We start from the raw sequence: 15,632 nt of genomic DNA, 5'->3' as shown, positions 1-15,632 counted from the left end.
ACATATATATTGTAATGGTTTTAGAGTGCAGAACACATGGAAATTTACACTTTGTTCTAGGGCGCTTAAGCAAAATGTTAATTAAATGAATATTGCTACCTGCCTAACTACAACGCGTGTCAACAGCTTAAGTATTATTAGGATTCAGAAATGAGAGCATTTGTGCGTTCATTTATACACCAGAAGTTATCATCCTGCTGGTTCCACAAGCAAATTCAAGACAAACATGAAGCTATTAGAACTGCTGCATTCTTTTTCTGCACGAACGTGATGCACCCCTTCATTACTGCAAAAATAAATGCCCCAAGGTAAATCAAACGGAACAGCAAGAACACTTGGAAGCAACAAGTACGAAATAGGGGTAAATGATCATGCGTGCTACTGTTTAATACCTTAAATTCAGTATTTTCACTTCAATATACCAAAGGGTTATCCGGTTTTGTGGACGAAAGAAGTTGCCGGCGGAATCGAAAAAAAGTATGTATATATATATATATATATATATTGATCAGGCTACTCAGTCGCCTACGGCCATGGATACAATGAGGGCGTTGTATCTGTGACGGGCGTTCCAATATTGCTGTCTTTTTTTCAGTCATTGTGTTTGCATAACGACGGCTTCGCAACTAAGTATTATTTCGGAAACAGAAACGGAGGGTCCTGACTGCCCATATGTAATGCAGGATCTAGTTCGTTAACTTGTCTCCGCCTGTAAGTTAACGAGACGAATATTACATAACGATTCAAGAAGCAGCGATGTTAAACGACTTACCGGTATTGCCGTCCTCAGTCGCAGCAGAATCCGGCTCCCGTTTCGATGCAGACTTGTTCCGCATGGCTGACTACCGAAACCTAGCTTTCGAGCTTACATCTCCTCTCGCAAACCCGTCACTTCACCCCAAGTTAAATAACGCGAGGTGTCGAAGCGCGATAAACTGATTTTAGCACAAAATAAGCAACCAGCATAAGTGTACGAACCAACGAATCCGTACGCGAAAAATACCGGTAAAAATTTTAAATTCAGGCCAGAGGTCACGTGGGAGATCGATGATGATGAACGTTATTTTGCGTTTATAATGGCAAAAAAGGAACAGAGTTGGTACTCAAAAGGACAATGTCTAATTAAGAATAATAATTTTGTACTCTTTGTCATGTAATAAAAACGCTTCGTTGAGCGCGGGAGAAAGTTTGAGGTTAAAATTGCGCTCATTATGGCGCCTCTAGCGGGAGCTACTGAACTCACTTAGGCATATTTTCGAGGGGATGCACTGTGCTTGTTTTGTTAGCAGCGATTTTTTCGCGCTCTGTGGTTAACTCGCGAGTTTACGGTGGGCTCGTGCTCTCGGCTACTACGCCACATCGTTCTTCTTGTAGGTGGCGTCGTGAGTCTTCATACGCTATAATAAAGGACAGACTGCAGGCATGGGTGGAGAGCGAGGAGGTGCTGGGGGAACTACCAAATGGGTTCCGGAAACAAAGAAGGTTAGAAGATAATCTGTTCTCATTGACGCAGTGTACTGAAATAGCAGAAAAGGAACACAGGCCCCTATGGCTCGCATTTCTGGATATCAAGGGAGCCTATGACAGTGTAATCCAAAAGGATTTGTGGGACATACTGGACACTCTAGATGTGGAAGATGGAGTAAGTAATCTTTTAAAATATATCTATAAAAGTAACAAGGTGCTTATAAAATGGGAAAACAAGATATATCTGGGCCTATTGAGATACAGCAGGGGCTTAGGCAGGGGTGCCCTCTGTCACCTCTGTCGTTCATGCTGTATTTACAAGGATTAGAGAAAAAATTAGAGAGGAGCGGACTTGGCTTCAACCTTTCCTTTTTCAAGCAAGGAGAATGGATTAAACAGTCATTACCAGGACTGATGTACGCGGATGACATTGTACTTATGGCTGACAGCAAGGAAGACTTGCAGAGATTAATGGACATCTGTGGTAAAGAGGGAGATAGCTTAGGTTTGAAGTTTAGTAAAGAAAAATCGGCTGTCATGATTTTTAATGATAATCAGGGCAGCAAGCATAGGATACAGGACGTTACGATGGAGGTGGTGGATAAGTACAAATATCTTGGAGTGTGGATAAACAATGGGGCTGAGTACCTAACGGAACATGAAAAATATGTAACGGCTAAAGGTAGCAAAATGCAGCTAACTCTGATGAAAAACAGGGCACTGTGGAATTACAATAGGTACGAAGTGGTGAGAGGGATTTGGAAAAGGGTGATGGTCCCTAGTTTGACTTTCGGCAATGCGGTCCTGTGCATGAGATCAGAGGTTCGAGCAAGGTTGGAAGTTAAGCAGCGAGGGGTAGGTAGACTTGCTCTGGGAGCACACGGAAATACACCAAATCAGGGGGTACAGGGTGACATGGGATGGACGTCATTTGAGGGCAGGGAAGCCAGCAGCAAGATAGAATTTGAGGAGCAATTGAGAGAAATGGCAGAAAAACGGTGGGCAAGGAGAGTTTTCAGTTATTTGTACATGAGGAATGTTGACACAAAATGGAGGAAGCTGACCAGAAAATTGTCAATCAAATATTTGGACTGCAGGAGGGGCGCAAACCAGGAAACAGCGGTTAAGAAAAAGGTTAAAGAAACAGAGAGGGGTTTGTGGAAAACAGGGATGCAGACGAAATCAGCACTGGGAACATACAGAACTTTCAAGCACGAAATTGCGAAAGAAAATATCTATGATAATTCTAGGGGAAGCTCTTTGTTGTTTGAAGCCAGGACGGAAGTATTGCGGACTAAGATGTACCGAGTCAAGTACCAAGGTATAGACACGTTGTGCGGTGCATGTGGAGAAGAGAGGAAACGGCTGAACACCTATACTTTTCTGTAAAGGGCTTAACCCTACAGTGCAAAGCAACAGAGCAACAGGGGTTTAGGGACAGTGAAGGCAAAATAGACTTTAAGCGGGTAGAAATAACCAAACGGAGGTTATCTGATTGGTGGCTAAAATCAAGGCAGGGGTGACATTTCACCCACCACAAAGTACAAAATATGTTAATAGTCATGGCTAGGCGGCGTATGCCACCGCCCGATATAAAGGGTTCAGCCTCATCCATCCATCCATCACTATCATACGCGGTGATTCGCATATCGCAAACAACCAGCATAGTGGTTGGCGTGTTGGAGAGGAAGCGTAGTCCTCCAAAGCAAACGAAGGTGTCTCAGCCGAACACAAAGAAGCTTCCTATGGAAATCAATGTGTCCCAACAGAATTCCAAAGACTGACCCGTGCTTACTCACCTATAACGAATCGGCAAGAGATCACCCCAAATTTTATTATCAGAAACAATACAGACTTAGATATATTATCAGGCACAGTGTTGGGCAACATTCTTTTCCTATAAGTTCGGAGAAACCGATACCTGGCTTTGCTACAGCTGTTGCGCTAGCCGTATAGGAGGCGGGTTTGTCGGGAGTAGAAACGGTGCATTTCGGTAAATAAGAAAGGCTACTTTCATCATCATCATTGTCAGAAGCTGAACCCCCCCCCCCCCCCCCTTTCAGAAAAAACCTGGATCCGCCCCTGCAGACGGGTGCCCTCAAATGTTGCTGTATACCGTCCCGCTTTCAATCCCCCGCGACCCCTCCCCCCCCCTCTGCTGGATGCTCTCACTCTCCTGGCGCTTGACGACGTACAAGATGAAATGACCGCATTGAAAGGTCTAATGCCACAGGCTGGCCGAGAAATACTAGCATATTTTGACGCAAAATATTGTTACCATGCAATGCTCGAGACAACGCTGAGGACAACACAGAAGACGACGACGCTCTCTGATGTCTCGCGGACTGGTTTTGCATCTTGTGTGCCTTGTATGCCAGTGGACGCATTGTAAATATTCTGTAAATATGATTTAAGCATCTCTTTCCCCGTAACAATATGTTTCGTGTACCTACTGGCGGGTAAACAGAGCTGACAACATGGTTATACTGCGGCGCACACCTCCCACTTATCCCCCTGCGATGTGGAACGTCTACTCGACAATTCTTGATGGAGGACACAGGACGAACAATCATCTGGAAGCCTGGAACAGAAGGCTGGGAAGCATCGTGGGCCACATCCGCCCAACATTGTGGAAGGCCATTGACGCCTTGCGCTCGGAAGAAGCCACCGTGACAATGAAGATGGCCCAGTGTCGAGTCGGTGCACCCCCAAAGAAGAGGAACAAGCCAGCGCTCATGGCCCTGCAGCAGCGTGTTCACAACCTATGTGAAGACTACACTGCCGGGACGCCGAAAATTGAAGATTTCAGAGGGCTATTGGACATACGATTCAGTTTTAGCTTCGTTCTTTTTCGAACCCAAGGTGGCCGAAATTATGCCTATGTCGAATAAAGAGTGCAGTTCTTTGTCAAGTGAGTTCGCACAGAATTCGTTCTTTGGTTCGAATTTTTCGACTTTTTTTCCAAGCGAGCGATTCGTGAGGGAACGTGTCTTCTGGGCGCGTACCTTCCAGGGATATTTCTTTCGGGAACGTTTTTTGCTAACCCCTTGGTCGCCATGCCGCCACGTTGAAGCTTCTCTCATGTTACACCGAGCCCTACAAGGTGCTGAGTCAACTCGGTGACGTCAATTAAGCCATTGTAACCCTAGGCACGGCTTCTTCAACCTCCTCGCTGGCAATTGATGTTGTTCATGTTTTCCGGCTGAAGCTATATTGATCTTCTAGCTCCTCGCCTACATAGCAAGCGTGATGTTACGGAGCGATCCGATCCGTACATGCATGGATGAACTCGATGCTTGGTAGATAGAGCGATGAAGACGACGACGACCCTTGCGCGTGGGGCGGATCAACCATCTTCTCTTGCCTTTATTTGTAAATATTCTGTAAGTATATTCTTCGGCTACATATCACCTCCGTCACAATATCTCCTCCATCTTTGACTAAATCAACTGTTCGATTTCGCTACTATTCAGGTACTGAATGTGAACTGCGTAAAGTGAAATTCATGCTTCGCGCCAAAATCAAACATTACCTAGCGGGAAGAAGTAAACATTACACATACTTTCAGTTTTCGACTATCATCAACAAAAAAATTATATTATGGTTTTTAAATGCACAGTAAAATGTAAAAGTTTTGATTCGAAACGTGAGATCTGTCAGATGACAAATGATTTTTTTTATATATAAATCGAAACATCGGATACTTTTGACAGCATGTCATAATTCTGTTGCAAACCATGTGTAAGCCAAAAACACGCGCACGTGTTGTCATTTAGCCATGCTTCTTCGCATCTCTAGAGAAGTTGCTCTGTGTCTGCCGTCCTAGATTTAAGTCGACGGTCGTAGAAGAAAGACCCCTCATTCAAGGTAATGGAACCGCGATTGATGTATCCGCAAATCGCGGTTTAATTTCTTGCCATGGCCCTCTTGTGCTGTTCGGTCCCTTTGTTGGTGCGGGTGACTTCAAAACTTCGCTTGAGCGTAGCTGTCACTGCGGCGGTGTTGTATGCCATAACGGGAAGTTCGTTGTCCGCTAAGACTGTGCGTTTAAATAGCGTTTTTAAAGCGATTATCTTTCGGGCCTTTTCGGCCGTATTTTTGTGGCCGGACTACCGTCGGTACAAAGGCGCGCCCACGCAAAGGGCGCGTACGCTCGCGCAAAAGTTACGAGACGCGTTCTTTGCGGACGCCAACTACTCTTTGAGAAGCGCGTGTTGTCTACCACTACTACTGCTAGAGATTTGCTGGTTAACAGCTCTATTCTCTGCGGAATTACGATATGAAACAACAAAACACTACCAAATATAAGTATCCAGCGTACGCCGAGAAGTGCACCATTCCTGTAATAAAGCGAATAGCTTTCTTAAAGCGTTCTGCTGTGACATTGACGATCAGTCGATGCCTTCTCTAAAATTTTCTTCTAATTTTTTTATGGAGTAAGCAGTAAATATTTCCACAGTGGGGGGACGTTTCCTTTTTATGTGTCACGTGGTGAGCATTGACACAACGGGATCGAGACCAGTCATTTCGCTCGAGTTTTCGAGTTCCATGTCATTTCGTTCGGCTACCCTGATATAGGAGCACCACTTGTACAGCATGCCCTTGTTAGAGCGGCTCCCGTGCAGTTCTTGTGGATAAGTGTGTGCACTCATGGGCAGGCCTTTCAGGAGGGGTTGCTCAGTTGTGTGCGATCGTGTACTGTAATGGCTTATTTCTCTTATGTGCTTCTTTCCTGTATGAGGCTCGCTCGGTCTACGTCGATTAGAAGTGATACAGGGTGTTCGGGAAGCGAAGGGGGCGCGCAGTTTCACGCCCTGTCCTGGAACCCAGTCAATGCAAACTCGAATTTCATGTCTGTCTTGAAGTGACTTGCATTCCCTCGTGATCAAATCGGAGAGTGAACTGGAGGGACTGGGTCCCTGTAGCTGCATGGTAGCCTGTGTGCTGTCGCAAAGTATAGTGAGGTCCCTATGTTGTGTCCCGAGGGAGCGTGCTGCTTCACCGCGTATAGCTAGTGTCACAATCCACATGGCATGGAGCTCCAGTTGTGTGCTAGTGGTTTCATATGTTATGTGTAGGCTTGAGGTCCTTAGTACGATGCATGGGGGTGACCACAGCAAAGGTGGCCTCCTGGGTGTCGCTGTTACAAGTGGAATCGGTGTATATTGTTCGTCACCAGGACCTTGGGGTCATTGGTGGTACTCGTGTGGCTCCTTTTTTTTGCATGTCAGTCCTTGTTGCGTTGTCTGGGTAGTGGCTTGGGTCGCATAATCAGCACGTCCTCCGAAAGTGGTACCCTTGGTGGCACTGCTGGTAGTTCGGGTCTTCCAGCGTTGTTGGCAATCCGTCTCGTTACACTGTTGTGCCTTCTTACTGCGAGCATAGCCTCGAGGGAGGGGAGTTGAGCGTATCAAAGCAAATCCTCTACGTTTGTATGTCGTGGGAGGCTGGTGATCGCTCGAAGGAAGTCTCGGTGGAGGGTTTCTAACTTGTGCAGTCAACGCCTTCATCAAATCTACGACCGAGCTTCTGCAGCACGCCTTAGAAATGAGGACTGCGGTGACAAGGGTTCAGAGGACCTCGGTGCAAGCATTGCTGAAACAGTTTCCGATCCTCTGGACAATGTGAAGCATGGATTTCTGCGAATATTGCAGTTGGGACAGCCACTCAGTGGGGTTGCCATTCTTGTGAAAGGGGACATACGGAATTTGCATCCACACATGCATTGGTCACAAGATAATGGCATCTAGAGTGAGTCGGATCTGGGTCTGTTCCACCTGGGAGTCCGGATGCCCAGGTATTATCTTCCTGGCAGACACATGCCCATAGGTTCAAAGTGTCGTGAAAATGCCTTGAGGCCCACTTGCCCCGTGGCCACTGTGGCTTTAGTGGTGGTACACAGCTGTGGGACAGTCCAGATAGTCGCACTGTCTGCATATACAGTTGAGCCCAGTCCCGGGATTTGCCGCAGCACTTGGGCTGCCCTCGCCATCGCAATGTTAAAGGGCATTGGCCAGATGATGGCCTCCGGAGGGATCTACACTCTTGCCGCTTGAAAGATTGTAGGTGAGGCGGTTCCGGTGGTTGAGGCACGGAGGCGCAAGAATGCGCATACAGAATTTTTGATATATGAGCTTGTGTTCGTTTCCGATAGTGTAAAAGGCTCACTTCGGGTCGATGGTCACCAGAAACTCGAGCACCTGCTTGAGGCGGCCATGCCTACTCTGGAATGCCTTCCTGATCAGATGTATGCTGTTCTGGGTCGGTGAAATAAAAGCCGCCCAGCAGTGGTTTCCTACGGCACAGCTGTATTGAAGCAGAAAATGAGTCGCCTTTGTTTAATGCAAGTCTGCTCAGAAGGGCACAGACCTTTATTTTCTCTTTAACAGCATTATAATAGAAACCAAGTCATCTTTTTAGTGTGCACGCTTCTGCTATAATGATGCATATTGTTACTCTCTTGATTTCCTATGAGCAATGTTATATGCAGCACGGAGCGCTCAGACACAGGAAAATTAAGGTTATATGTGCTAGGGATGATGATCATTATGACTGAATTCTCCTTTGAGATGGGCTGTTACCATTTCAGTTCTTACGCAACTTTAATGCCATTGTATGTTTAGTATACACTCAGTGTTCATGATGAGTGCATGATTACATCATCTTACCAGTCTTCCGAACGTCTCTTGTGTAATATGTTCACTGTGCCAACATCATAGGCACCGTACGGTCAGCTGCCATAGATGCCAACGTGTGCGTTCGAGCTCTGATTGGCTGGGATGAAATTGTGAGCAAATAGACAAATGGAGAAATTTTGGGAATTCAGGGGAAACAAGTATACGCTGACACAAAAACAGGAAAAAATATTTACTTGTTTATTTAAATCAATCAAATGCAGGCTATGCACAAGAGATGAGCTATAAATAAATTTTTTTTTTGCATTTCAGGAAGAAAAGGCAAGAGCACTAGAAAGTTTTAGTGCTTTTTACACCAGTAACTTTCTCTGGTATAATTTAGCTGCTGAATTCTGGTCGGTGGCGCCTAATACGGGGTTTGAAACAATGGATTCATGAATTTTCTGCTGATGAATTCTACAAAAGTGTGCAGGTGACCTTCATCGCAACTCTCACAAAAAAAAAAAAAATTTAAAAAAGCAGGCAAATTTGTGCAAACACTGACCTCATGCTGCAAGCACTGTTCTAGAGGCTTTTGTGGAGGTTTTCATCGGACAGCATAGTCTCTGCATACCTCATGAGAGCATGGTGAACTCGGGAGCTTCTGCATAGGGTAAAATAGCTCATTGCCTGTCCTGGTGATTGATCAGTCCATCCACAACAGTTTTCCTTCACTTCTTGCGCTAGAGCTACACAGTTGTCACATGGAATTTTACATTGACAACACGAGATATGTAGCCTGCAATAAATAAAATTTAAGGTGGAAAATATAGAAGGGGCTTTGGTGGCATCTGGTTCTTGTACTGCTCGCTGTGCCAGCTTGATATTTGCAGACAGTGGCTGTGTTGCCATTTTTAGTTGAGTACCTTTTATAGTTCGAGAGGTGCAAAATGACATCACTGTTCACAATGCTTTTCTCTCAAGCCACAACAATACCAGCCTTCATAATATTTTCAAGCCTGCAAAGGGCACATTTTAATACCTTGACACAGTTGAATTTGAAGAAAACAAAAAGTCATGATTGAATCACTCAAACTTTGGAGTGATAACAAACTCAAAGTTGCACTCATTCTAAAGTAATGTTATTCATTCTGCATTAGAGGTTGTTGTAGACCGATGCACACGCTAAGTCTCCTTAAGAAATTTTCTTGTGAGCTTACTTCCTTCAAGACATTGACAACCTGCCGTGGTTGCTCAGTGGCTATGGTGTTGGGCTGCTACTGAGTACGAGGTCGCGGGATCGAATCCCGGCCGCGGTGGCCGCATTTCGATGGGGGCGAAATGCGAAAACACCCGTGTACTTAGATTTAGGTGCACGTTAAAGAACCCCAGGTGGTCCAAATTTCCGGAGTCCTTCACTACGGCGTGCCTCATAATCAGCTCGTGGTTTTGGCACGTAAAACCTCATAATTTAATTTTTTTAAGACATTGACACACTCTAAAAAGATGAGCTCCAGCCAGTGTAGCCTTGGGCCTTCACCATCTGAGCCTTCTTTTGCATTGCGGTTATCTTGTTGAGTGTGCTGTTGGCACTTGCTGACATCCATCGACACAGCCAGCCTGTACATGTTTCTCATAAATTCCACAGTTGTGCCCTGCCTGGTCCTTTAGCTCAGAGGGGCTGTGACAGGAGGTGATGCAGTACCGGGACAGCTGTATTCTCTGGTTGTGGGAAAGACACACTTCCTCTCAGGTAAGTGGGCAGGCATCCCTCTGGAACTGTGCTGCATTCTGCACGGTTGTCCTCGAGGTAAACATAAGGTCTTTTTCTTCCTTCCTATTTCTTTGGAGAGGAACTGCGAATGTACGTTCTTGATCATGTGGCTTCAGTTGAAGGCCAGTAACGGGTGCGTTGAGGTATCTGTGTTTACAAGCTCCTGCATGATAGCATCTTCGTTGCCATAACATTGACCATATTTACTCGTGTGAGGCCCACACTTCTTTTTTTCCATTTCATTTTACGGAGTGTGGGCCTTACACGAGGCAGGCTTAAGGCTGCTCACTGAAGCCTTGAGCTGGGCTCGGACTGCCATGCAAAATAATACAACCCCTGACAGCCAATTGTGGACACTTTTCCAATCATCCTTGTCGCTTTTTCTTCCCTTGTCGTTTGACGAGCTTGTGCACCATGTTGCTCTGCGTATAAAATCACCTGGAGCTTAAAGGCTGCATTATATGCAGTCGGGTACTTTACCAGTGGAACATGCCGCAAAAGCCGATGCAGGCAGGCAGCGTGCTGCACCACAGCCATTACAATTGACGTGCACTGGCTCTATGCCATGTGATCCAATGGTGTAGGCACCAGGCGGCCGTCGTAAGGCGCCAGTGGCATGCCAGCGGATGTGCTGGCGAACAGCGCCACGAACGGCAGCTGTCGGAGCATTGGCATGTGAAGCAGACGACGAGACGAAGGCGCTCGGTGCTTCCAGTGATTTCGCACTACGGGTTTTAAGGGCTGACGTACCGGAAAACGCATTTCAGTGTGTCTGCTTTTGAGAAAGGTCGTCACTTGTATGAGGCAGATCACATTCGTGGCATCAGGTAGTTTATAAAGCAGAAACGAGCACAAATTGCTGTGCAAATGCACCACGCAAACGGAGTTCACCACGGCAAGCTAAGACGTGGAACTCCAGCAGTTATATTCCAGATGTTATTTCGCTGTGCGCGTTAACATTGTTGCGTATTTAATCATGTAAATAGGTGAAGAACACAAAAATTATGGACAAAAAAAAGAAGACGTATGTCTCTCTTTTTCTGTTTCTTGAGCTGCTTTGCCGACCGCACATGTGTCAGCGAGTTCCCGTTCTCTGTCCGTTGTAGTTCTTTTATCTTTGCAATACGTCCCCATTATTAATGCCTTATAAACTAGCCTAATCTTCAGTCACTGCCCATTTTACATAGCTTAGCATGATGGGAGCCATCGGTGGCGGTGACTGTGAACACGCCGCTGCGTTTGCGTTCACAGTCGATGCACGGCAAGCAGTCATGTCCCAGACGCGTAAATTGAAAATCTAGAAGGCACAGCACCTAGCAACCGAGGTTGAACGCAATTGGCTGAAACGCCCAACCGACGCCGCGAGACCCCTTCTTGGCAACCGCTGTGTGTTCGCTGCGCCGCCTAAAGCCTGCTTCACTTGGTGCCGAACACATCGCGGGATTTTCCATTTAACTTATTTATTTTGCTTTATTCATTTAGCTATTTATTTATAAGTGATGGGCTCAAAATCAAGCTTTTTATTCAAGGTGCTGATTGTACGCACTTTTGCGTGCCTTTCCATTGTTCTTACGAGCTGCGAGTTGTAAATACTATGCAGTGTCCCTCACGAGAAGGCATGGTGTTTGGATGTCTCAGTTTTTTGGTTTGTAGCTTACTAGTTGGTTCTTTATTCTATGGTACTAGCAACTCGCGATATATGGCAACACCACAGTTGTAGGGCGGCACACTTTTACGGACGGAGCAATTAAAAAAAAACATGCAACTAAAGGTCAAATGACTGTGTCAAGGGGATATGACAGCGTAATATCCAACGTTTCAACGTCACGCAATATGCGTGGCCATTTAGTTGGTCTGTTGGATTCAGCTTTCACGCGTTACGCTGCCAGACCCGACTGCTTATCAAGCTCGCAAAGCGAACGTGCAAACTATATATTGTAATGAATTTTCCACAATAGCATATTCAACTTTGACTAGGAATAAAGGCAGTCGTCGATTTGTTTTCCAAGCGTCAATGCGCGATAAGCATCATTTAAACAGTTTTCTCTCTTTTTTTCTGATGTATCATTTTTCTCCTGCACAGAAACGAATAAACCTTCAATGTGTTGCAGACTTTGTATCCTTAGTGTACCTGTACTCGTATTAACCCTCACTTTAAAAGGTAATTGCATATTGCACTTACTTCAGTGCATTCAATTTCTTTTTATTCCAGTCGTAACATATTTCAGTATTTTAAGAAACTACTTCGTCATAAACAATTTCTTTGCTTCAATCTCTCTGTCCCTCATGTAAAACACATGTAGCAATGTGGAAAGCAGAGAACCCCTTGTTTTTACAATACTAGATAACACATAAAACAAAGGCAAATCAAAGTCTTGCAGTGAAGTCAGCCGGTTGCATCCCTTCCTGCAAATGACATCCACAGCTAATCAAGTGTGCAGACATATCACAAGGAATAGGCTGTGCCCAACGAGAAGCAAAGTTCATTATGCGTTATTACGTATTACTCCATAAACTTGCATAATCGCATCCTGCCATAACTGAATCTATTATTTAAGTGTAATGGAATTTGCAAGATATGCACAGACAATTTGTCATTTGTGTATGTCACAGACCCCGTGAACGAGGCGCAGACGCCGGACCAAATTCCAAAGCCGACTTATCAGCTTCCGAAAATAATCCCACGAAAGCAAGGACAATGAAGAGTGGGCCCTCTGGTGTGCCAGCGATTGCCGGTTGCTGTCCAAAGACCGAGTCAGAGCCCAGAGTTGTCAAAACACAACAAAATATATTCTTCACACAAGGCAGTTACACACACACTTGCACACTTAGGCTAGACACAACACAATACAAATCAGATGGGTATTCACAAAACACAGGAAAAGAACTAACGACAAGCACTAAGAGTCCAACACGTAAAGTACAAAAGGAATAGGAACACTAAGTGTCCAATTGTATTCACCGTGTTGGGTTGGTCTCCTTTACTTTGTTGGGTTGGTCGCTTTACTTTGTTAATGCAAGTGAGAGCTTTGTGTGAAAAGATGACATTAACTCATCGGTTAGTTAGTACAGCTGCTTCACGCAGGCCGGATTGACAACAGGTGTTCGTCTACAACTTTCGTTTTCGCCGTTTTCGAGGAGATTCACTCATTTCTGGGCATCTCTCAAAACACTGGGCATGTTACTCATTATACCGTGCCGCCAGCAGAGCACCGGATTCAGCTTTCACCAAAACAGCGTGGGCCCGACTTTGGCACTGCGCTGTGGAGAAGCCCGAAGCACTTGGTGCGAGTAACGCATCGTTTTTTACTGATCGAAATCTTCATAAACATTTCTGTAACTTAGAATGCTGGTTTCTGGCAGATCAACGCATAGAACATATTCTAGATTTCTTAATCATCTGTTTCCTGACTGAATTTATGGAACATTTTTGTGAATTCTTGTCCATGATTTATTTCTTCACTACAATGTTTTTTTTTTATTGCGATATTACAATATTACAACAGCAGGCCGACTTTCATGGTTTAGAAAACGAAAACTTTATTTATGGGATCGATGGTCTGGTGGGCACAGGTTTCTTCCTTTGTTGTCTTTCTCGCATCCAGTTACACCCACATGCCAGGTTACACATTCCTGGCAAGTCAAACAAGTTCCTCGATGCCACTTAAGTCTTCATCACTGAAATGAGCACTCGACTCATCGGAGGAGGAGTAGCACGAATCACAAATGCTGAAGACAAGTGGGTCAATTTCACTGTCGACAATCATGTCACGTTCCCACACTTCGGCCTCAACTTGCTCTACATGAGCACAGCAGTTTTGCCAGTTTTCCTGGCTTACAGATGCCAATGCTTCCGGCAGGAGCTTTTCAACTTCAGCCAAAGTGAAACACGTGTTACGTTTTGCGATGTACCCCTTCACTTGGCTCCAAACAAGTTCAATTGGATTGAACTCGCAGTGGTATGGTGGTACACGAAGCACTTCGTGGCCATGGGTAGCCGCCAGAGTGTCGATGCGGTGCACAATGGTGGGTGTGTTGACCTTTCGCGAAAGTTCCAGCAGCTCAGCTCTCACCATGTCCTGTGACCATGGAACGCCTTTCTTTGTGAGCCAAAGCTGAATATCAGCTTTGCGCGTAGACTTGGTAGGTGCTTTTTCAAGAGCTACGCTGTGGTATGGAGCATTGTCCATGGCTACAATGCTATTGGCCGGAATGTTTGGCAAAAGCTTGTCAGTGAACCACTTCTCGAAGTACTTTCCGTCCATCTCAGAGTGGTAGTCAGCGTTGTTCCCCTTTTTTGCTCGGAAGTAGTCAGCAGCTCCTTGGACAAAACCTGTTGCACTGCTCCCAGCATGTACAAGGATCAAACGGCCCCTTTGCCCGAGGGCGCGACCAATCCTGTCGACAGACCTTTCAGGAAAGCATCATGAGCTGACTTCACAGTCTTGTCCTGCCAGACGTATTCCTTCGTGTGCCCTGCATTCACCCACGTTTCATCTAAGTAGATGACGCACCTGTGCAGAGCAAAACAAACAAGTGCACGAGTTAATGCAGACAACTAAACATACCCGCTGTAGCAGCACGAATCTTAGCATGATCATAATCGCAAATATCACACAGGAGAACATGAGACAAAAGAAGTAAAATATAATTCATAAGAATAATCTATTTTCTTTGTTATCGATTAACACGCTGACTGCTCTCTCACGAACAGCTGCTCAGAGACAATCGACAGAAAAAAGATATCCTGGCGTTACTGGTCCCTTATCCGGGCTTAAATTTTGCACGCAGGCGGCATTTGGCAGTCAGTTTTGATTCATGGTAAGTTTGGGTGTCGCACTTGCCTGATTCGGTAAGAATTCATTGGAAATCCTGATCATTTACGGCGACTGCAAACAAAAATCGACAACGCTCGCAGCAGTGGTGCTGGTAACTCGCACCCTTCGGGGGAACGAGCGCTGCACAGTGGATGTTGATAATGCTCTCTATTACGATTATGAATTTGCAATGCTAACATCAAGCGTTATATAAGAGCACTCTAAACGTGCTGCGTAAGAAAATATCCAAAGGACGATTCCTACCTGCCCTGTCTTCGGAATTCCTTGATCGCCCGCCGGTACCTGCGGCGCCAGGCAATGATGTCACTGCGCTCGATCAGCGCAAGATTCCGTTTCCTCTTATCAAACATGAAGCCAATGTCTTTCATTAACCTCCACAAGGTCGTTTTCTTGAAGTTCGGCAAGTCGTCATCTTCGTTGACAGCCTTTAGCACACTGTCCAGTGTTGGGATCTCCCTCTTGGTGTACATGCTGTGCACTTTCAGACAGATGGCATGGACTGTGAAGCTGTCATGTTTGACTGTTCGCGAGCTTGAAATCTTCACGTCGCGAGGTCTTTTCTTCGGAGACACGAAAGGCCCACGCAGACGCTCCGCTTTGAATTTCGCGACGGTACGGGGAGATACTCCGGTGTCCTCGCTCACAGCGCTCAGTACTTCCCGAACAGACTTCTCCGGGAAACGCTGCCTGGTACGGGTGTACACATTTGCAATAACTTGCTTGGAGTTCCTTGACAACTTCGATGTATGAACCTTCGAAAAAATGCGCACAGGAGAGGTAATCGAGGCCACAGAGCTCGGCGCCATTTTCCCAAATCTGACTATCCGCAAAGCGCAAACAGGCGGCCAGGGCTACGGAGAGAGCGAAAACCAGATGCGACAAAAAACGAAAAACACAAAATACAAACTCGCATATTTCGATTGTTTTCCCAGCAATAGG

At 45.7% G+C, this 15,632-nt stretch overlaps 1 protein-coding gene across 1 annotated transcript; it reads right to left on the bottom strand.

Annotated features, from left to right (window-relative positions):
• Positions 1-13,496: 13,496 nt before the first annotated feature.
• On the bottom strand, positions 13,497-14,120 carry LOC119449167 (uncharacterized). Its single transcript, XM_037712351.1, has one exon. It carries the CDS (start codon positions 14,118-14,120, stop codon positions 13,497-13,499), a length of 624 nt encoding a protein of 207 aa, XP_037568279.1.
• Positions 14,121-15,632: the final 1,512 nt, after the last annotated feature.

Source organism: Dermacentor silvarum, chromosome 4 (assembly GCF_013339745.2).
Source record: "Dermacentor silvarum isolate Dsil-2018 chromosome 4, BIME_Dsil_1.4, whole genome shotgun sequence".
Lineage (NCBI taxonomy): Eukaryota > Metazoa > Arthropoda > Arachnida > Ixodida > Ixodidae > Dermacentor > Dermacentor silvarum.
This window is presented reverse-complemented; position numbering and strand designations above follow the sequence as displayed.

Bases quoted from the DNA above. Each gene is read 5' to 3' on its own strand.
- LOC119449167 (XM_037712351.1), bottom strand. From the start codon at position 14,120: ATGGACGGAAAGTACTTCGAGAAGTGGTTCACTGACAAGCTTTTGCCA.